At 40.5% G+C, this 7,500-nt stretch overlaps 2 protein-coding genes across 9 annotated transcripts in view; both read left to right on the plus strand.

The window, feature by feature from the left end:
* Positions 1-5,288, plus strand: part of LOC135090301 (PDZ domain-containing protein GIPC1-like) — a 21,405-nt gene extending 16,117 nt beyond the window's left edge. Inside the window, exon 7 of the mRNA XM_063986973.1 lies at positions 1-5,288. This exon is cut by the window's left edge and continues 90 nt beyond it. Coding sequence (XP_063843043.1) covers positions 1-71 — 71 coding nt within the window. The 3' untranslated portion in view covers positions 72-5,288.
* A 2,007-nt stretch (positions 5,289-7,295) lies between these two features.
* LOC135090298 (extracellular signal-regulated kinase 2-like) overlaps positions 7,296-7,500 on the plus strand; it is a 65,983-nt gene continuing 65,778 nt past the window's right edge. For 7 of the 8 annotated variants that reach the window (XM_063986958.1, XM_063986961.1, XM_063986963.1 and 4 more), the window contains exon 1: positions 7,304-7,500. This exon is cut by the window's right edge and continues 43 nt beyond it. In XM_063986958.1, the coding sequence (XP_063843028.1) occupies positions 7,391-7,500 (110 nt within the window). In that variant the 5' untranslated portion in view covers positions 7,304-7,390. The other variant, XM_063986966.1, reaches the window with a different exon arrangement.

Below are 7,500 nucleotides of genomic sequence, written 5' to 3' on the forward strand. Positions count from 1 at the left end.
TCACGGACGACTTCATCTTTGAGCTGTGGGGGGCCATCACTGATGCTAAGGCCGGCAGGCTGAAGAAGTAAGGCCGGCAGCGGGCATCAGGGTGACAAGCTTAGTGTGAAAGGCACTGCTGTGTAAAGGAAGGCTGAACATTTGCACGTATAAGGTTGCCAAGAGAGATTCACGGCAGCAGCATGCTGGGAAGGGAAGGGCAAAGGCTGGACCATCAAGGCCAAGGTCAGGACCAAGGCCAGGAGGCAGGAATGGGAATATCCAGAGTAGCAGCATTCCAAGATCTGAGTCCTGGTGGGGCAAGTAACAGCCTTGATTTGCTTCATGCCTTTCAGCAGTTTTCTTTTATTATTATTTTTATTTTTTCCAGGTTAAATGTATAGTATATTTTTTCCATGAGATTTGTAAGTGTATGACATATCATATGAGTAATGCATCACATCTCATTGAAGTGTGCAGGTTTATTGGGAACTCTTAATTACATATAAACTGTTGTGACGTTTTGTAAGAGGGTTATAGAATGTACTCCATACTATCTTGATTTAACACATCTTCACAAATTACAATTGAATGTGAATAAAAGAAAATGTATGCAGGTGTGAATGTTGAGTGTTGGTGTGGAGTGTAGAGACACCTGTCACCTGTGTGGCTTGGAGAACTCAGCCACTTGGGGTGATGGTAGCTGAGTGGAGGCAGTTATGTGAGCATGAGTAGCAAGAGGTGTTGCTTTCAGCCATCCCAAAGATTAATGCTTCTATGCAGGAGGACAGAGGCTCACTCACTCTCATTCACCACAAAGCCTCACTACGCAGTACACCCTCATATCTTCTCTAGTGTCATGAACCCAATCATTATTCATGTCATTTCTCCATGAGTAAGTTACTGTGACATATTCTGCAAAGATGTTTCTGCAGTGTAAAGCTATGGATGTTTTAATGCTGGGGAGTATACATTGAAATGTCCCACACTCACTCATTCATACATACATACATACTTACATATATGCATACACAAAGCTTAAAAGGAAAGCACATCATCAACCAAAGACTTTTAAACTAACACAATGTGATAATGTGCAAGACAAGCACAGGAAGGAACAAATGCTTATTTTATGCTACTTACTAATACTAAATGAGACTTTAAGGCAGCTGTAACATTTTGAAGTCAGGGAAGCACCCAAGAACACGTGTAGTGGTGGGACAAGCAATCAGGACAGACCAGGATCCACTCAGGCCTTGGTGACTGTCTTGGTCGGTTGGTGAGGTGCTGGTTTCATGCCCCAAGGCCTTGGTGACAGTCTTTGCTGGTTGGTGAGGCACTGGTCTCATGCTCCCCGTGGGTGTCCTGCCAGAAGGTCGACCCCTGCTGAATACCTCTCGTGACCAATTTGTCCCGCCTTTGTCCTGCTTGCAGATCAATTTCTCCTTGTGTCTGTGGTGTGCCCAAGTGGAGACATGACACACACATCCATTGAAAGGCTCTCACCTACAGAAGGCAGCTCCTATTTACCAAATACCATCTCATCTTCATTCATAATTTTTCAAATCTCCCTAAGGCTCTCTGTCATATGTTTGCCTATCAATCAACTGCTAAGTGTATTCCATTCATCCACTGCTAATGTTTGTGAGCCACTTTCTGCCTAGCTCACAAATAGGGTACTTGAGGAGTGGAGCAGTTATTCCCAGAAACTGTTACTTGTTATTGCTGGAGATCATGTTAAAGTTAATCATTATAAATAACATGTAGTGATTAGCATTAAGGAATCAACTGCAAAGAGAATCACACACAGCTAGATTTTGTCAAGGTTAACCTAATGAGGAAGCAAGGTGATTTCCTGCCATCAGGTGACAGATTGCCTTCATCCTCAGACCAATGTTCGTCTCCTGAAGTGATGGGTCATTTTCTTCCTCAAGCACTACATTAGTGTTCTGTTGTTCTTTGGAAAAGTAGTTGATCCTCTCTTGGAAATATCAAGGTTCTAAGAAATAGGAAATAAATGCAAAATAGCCTGCTGCTGTTCTTTATTCTCTTCAAGTTATTTTATCTGATAATCCTCCCTTGAAAATTGTTAATTTTATGAGAAGGAACAGGAAAGAGGCAAAGATATTTGTTGTTGTTGTCTATCCTCTGAAACAATAGTTTTAGGGACTTTAAGGCCACTACAACTGTGTCTTGATGAGGAAGATTAACTACAGAAATCTGTCTGCAACTAAGGGTAATTAAAGCAGTGTGATTGGTCTTACTAAAATAGGACAGCAATGTCTTGCAGCCACAGACTACTGCTGCAGGGTCCACAACCATAACCAATTATATCATGGCTTATAAGAGGCAGCATATTCATGTATCATAGGCAGCTGAAGGCTTGACAGCAGTCTGTAGGCAAGGATTATTACAGAACATTTACAATGCAGTGTCTTGGCAATGTAAACATACACATAAGGACCATGTTTGTTGCTACAAACTAAAAAATACGTGTCTGCTTTGGTACATGTGTCTGGGAATGTATGCTTATTACATGATGCTCACACATGCTGTATCCTTAAGCTGGTGTAATGAAGTATGCTAAAAGGGCAGCTAAAGTTGTGAATGACTATTCTACACTTAACATTTATTGGCCAATCTCAGATGTGATGTGTTTGTTAAGGTGAACCATGAACAGGTTAATGTGTGATTAGGTTGTGTCCAGGATAGATCTCTAATGTGTAGGGGGCAATTGATATGTTATCAGTCAAAATAAAAAAGGGGATCTGATGGTAAAGAAGCAGCTACAAAGATGTGATACTGGACTGTAATGAAGAACTAATCTAAAACAAAGCTTTATGTAAGAAATCTAGTATGTAATGGATGACTGATTTATTATTGGAGGGAATGAAACAATGAGGATAAAGCAAATTTACAAAGGCTATGATGTTACCAAGAACTGACTTAGTTCCAAGCTGTGCATCACCATTATGTATTTAGGCAGGTGGCTGGGATTCTAACCCAGGACACCACAAACAGCAGGTGCAGCTGTTGTCACTCAATATTGTCTATATGAAATTATTCAGTATCTTTCAGAAAAGTCATATTCCAGTTTTGTTTATAACACAACAAATTGACTTTGTATTCCTAGCAAAACTCAGATATACTTAATCATATGGTAACAAGCAGTCTGCCATCTTACAGACCTGTGAATGAAGGTTTTGGATGGAAAGTCAATTGTTGTACCTTCTGAAACAAAACAGGATTTTGTAGACCAGTTAGCATGCAAGAATATCAGCTAATGTTTGCATATTAAGGAGCATGCCATCAGGTCTAAAAGATGAAATGCAGTGTGCTAGGCATATACTGCTTTACATACTGACCAGAATGCATCACTGCAATCATGGATAAACCAATTCAGTTTTACCTAGTGTTGTCAGCCACCCCAGCGCTTTGTCATGCCACTGTGAAGCAGAGATAGAGAGAAGAGGAAAGCAGCTCAAAGGTTCACATTCTCAAGTGTTTGGGTGGCTCATCTGGACTGCTTTTCACAGACTGTAGTGAAAATTATTGAGGTTTAAAAAAATGTCATGGTTATAATAGTTCAACAAGGAATATTTCTTATCAGTGAGAAAAAAAAAATGAGAATCAGAGAAGGAAACATTTCATACAGGCCAAAGTGTGAGAGAACATGCCTGCCTTAGCAAGGATGTGCTGCCAGGACTGTGATGTTATAGGAAGACTGAGCTCAGAATTTAGTAATAGTTGAAAGTGTTTATTTTGAATGTGAAAGAATTTAGAAATACATGGTGATGATGATGAAATTGAGGTTGATGTGTTTATATTGCCTGATGCAGAATGATAACCTCTTGATTAACTTTTTAGGGGATCAAGAAATATAGCATAGGACTTTATTTATACATGCTACAGACAACTGAAGCATTCCAGCTAATACATTTTGTGTTGCTCAGAAAAACTTTAGTTGTGTATGATAGTTTGGGTGTGTGTTTGTGGGTGTTTTAAGGTGCTGAGTAGAAAATGTATAAATGAATGTATAATGTATAAACATGCACATATGGGCTGCTCAGAATTCTAAAATTTATTATCACAATGGAGAGTAAATATTCTTGGATATAAGTAGAGTAAGAAAAGAAGTGATAAATAAATGAGACTTTTGGCAAGTACATGCATTAATTGTCAGAAGATCAGGGTTCAGATAAGCAGATACGCAAGTAATGCTACTCTTAATTTAGACTTGTTAATTGTTTTCTTGTAACATGAAGTCTATTCTCATCCTTTTGACCTGTGAAAACATAAATGCAAGAAGAATGGAGATACTTAAAAATTATAATAATCCCTTTGACAGTGCTGGACAGTCATTCACAGGCTGGTGCAGTCACTTCATAATTCAGCACATAAAGAAATATAAGTGAGTGATCCAATACAGGTTTTTGTTAAGTCATTCATTTTGGTGTCAAGGAACCTTAATGGGGAAAACTGAGGGAAATCTTTATTATCAAATGCGGATGTATATTTATGGAGATAATCAAATTTTATTCATATTTAAAAAAAAAAATACTATATAAATTTTTTATGCATTTGGAGGAAGATAATTTTTACATGCCAATATAATAATGTTATACAAGACTTCCACTGTTGTGAGGCAATGTGAAGGTGTACATGGTGTGTGGCGGTGTTGTAGGCTCATCTCTGCCACTTTGACCTTTGCCAGAACACGCCTGGTTGGGCAACTCCTTATGATCCCCGAGGACAAACGTGAAGCAAAATCATGTTATCACAAGTAGCGAGAATATGTAATGACTTCAGGTGACATTAGTGAGATAAAATCATTCCATTCTGTTGTACGTGAACTTTTTATTCATTTCCGGATTGACATGATCTTTTTACGGGTTGACGTGAGGGGTCGTGGGAGGGGAGTCGAAGCCTATCATTTCATTGTGGATTTGAGAGGTGATTAGAGTCCCTGGCAGTGAGCAAAGAGTGACGGAATTATAACCCAGTGACATGATTAGACTTAACCAACCTTACCTTAAGAAGATGTGTGGAAATTATGAATAGTAATGCTATTGATGATGCATTTATGAAATTTATACTTAATATTCATAACTTTATACAGTCAGATTAAAATAATGATAAAAAGATATATCAAAACGAAATGGACCCTTCATTATAGAAATCATAATGATTTGACAGGTTGTGTACTACTTTAACTAGGCATGTATTGTCAAGTAAGCTGTGTATTTATGTATTACGAGCGGAGAACTTCCCTTGTACAGTTAAATATAATGTGCTTTATGTACGTTGTGTGTGTGTGTATGTATATCCTGCTGCAGCTTCCAGATTGATGCATTTATTTAGTTTAGGATAATTCTAGCAGCTCAGTTTAAAGAGAAAATAATGATAATGAGACCGTTAATGATAATGGCAGATATACTGTCAGCATCGTTACGAATCCCGCGCTTTCAGTCTGCGATAAGTTACGTGGTGGAACGCAAGACGAAGGATGTCCTTTCAGCAAAACGTGATACTGAAACCTCGCTTGACTCAGGAGACCGTGAAATGTTTTTAGACTTAGCACGAACAGGACTTGCAGCAAAGCGTATCATCAAGGAGGAAGGAGAAAGCGAAGCAGAGGACAGCTGAGTCTGACAGCGGCTTGACGTACGGAGGGAATCTGCCATCACCTCATTCACGTGACCACACTGCACGCTCGACAAAATATGAAAGACACTTCTGCCAAGGCGACAGGCAAATGTCTCGTCCTTAAAAACAGTGGAGAGGAATTAATGTCAGGCAGCTGAGTAACGTCATTAGGGAGCGTGTCAGATATATCTGCTGTGTCACGTCACTCGCAAGTTCCTGTCACGGAGCAGCAAGCAAGACGTTCATTGTTCTACCCTAATTATATATATGATGGCGTGGGCCAGTTTTTGTTATCGTGTTGGTGGCGGTTTAGTTTTCCAGAGAAAGGAGTGACAATGAACAGTGAATTTTGTCGAGATTATTTGCATGACGAAGAGTGTGCGGGGAACTTGACGCAAGACGGGGCGTCGCGTCACGTCAGCAGGGCAGTGGGGTGCTGCGGGTGCTAGTAAAATAGGGTGGAATGTGCGTCCTATAGCTAGAGGCTGTTCCCAAAAACTGTCCGCCTCACACGTTTGCCTCACTGAAAACCTCTGTAGCTTGTCACTTGGAGGACTGACACGAGGCTGTTGTTTGGAAATAATACTGTAATAATAGTTATGCACACCGTATATGTTGCTGTCGATTGAACTATATACTCGGAGCGAAAAAGGCTATAGCAATCCTTTTTTTTTTTTTTTTTTTTTTTTCTATCCAGAATATAGTTCCTTGGAAGTTACCCACCTACCTGTTTAGGTATATAATTTAGCCAAGCTCGTAATATCCTGATTTTTAATGCTGTATTTTCATACCTTCATCTACCCAGAATACGGATATTTGGAAGTTACCATCCATCCGGTTATGTATAGAATTTAACTAAACTCGCAATATCTTGCTTTTTGATACCAAATTGTCATGTTTTTGTCTGTCCAGAATTCCTCTCATCTCACGCCATTATGGATCATTCACACGCCAGCCCCGCTCTTATCTCGAATCACGCCCACTCCGCCGTCACTCCTCGGGCGTTGTAAGTCATTCAGACGATCAATTGTCGTTGCCAACACAAAAACGTGCGACTATTTCTGTGTGACGCTGACCATCTCCTGTTGAAATGATTACATATGCAACACGTTGAGGTATAGCGGTCAAAATTATGGGGTGGCATATACTTACATCTGTGGTCAAGAGTTCATGAAGTGGCCATAATTCCCTTGACGTCATAAATGTGTTGCGAATTTCCATACAGGTGAGCAATGGCACCTGTACAGTGTGGTCAGGTGTCATGCCTCGTGGGAAAATCATATAAGAAAATACCGGCAAATTTCCCCCGTCTTTTGATAGGAGCAGAAAAGAATTGAGGGTGGATGGATATTTTGAGAGGAAATAACAGCGTCGTGAAGTAGCAATAAGATGAGAGCAGCGCGTGACACCTAAGTCCCGAAAATAGGAGCGATAAATAAAGTGACAAGTTCTGAGGTCAGCTGTGTACCAAGTGTCGCCATGGCAACGAGTCGCTGTGTATTCCTCCGCCACTAGCACATGATGCCTCATATCCGCTCTTTCACACGCAAATGATAACGAAAACAGTCATATAGCAGAACTTCCGTATAGTTAATCACATTGCTTCTTAATTTTTCAGCCTGTATTTGTTGTATCTTAGGCAAGTTTTGGAAGACTAGTTTTCTGTGAGGCGGAGGGCGGCCGGCTGTCTTGGGTTCGCTGGCCTGGGTGAGCGAGCGCTGAGCATCGAGCCGCAGTGTGAGCGAGACCATGGTGCAGGTGGGATATGCGACACCGCGCCTCTGGCAGTGACTCCAGCGTGGCATTTAAATCTCCCTACATCTCCGGCAGCATGAGTGATAATAAAGGAGAGGGAATTAGTGAGATAGACAGCCA

This window comes from Scylla paramamosain, chromosome 34 (genome assembly GCF_035594125.1).
Source record: "Scylla paramamosain isolate STU-SP2022 chromosome 34, ASM3559412v1, whole genome shotgun sequence".
NCBI classification, from domain to species: domain Eukaryota; kingdom Metazoa; phylum Arthropoda; class Malacostraca; order Decapoda; family Portunidae; genus Scylla; species Scylla paramamosain.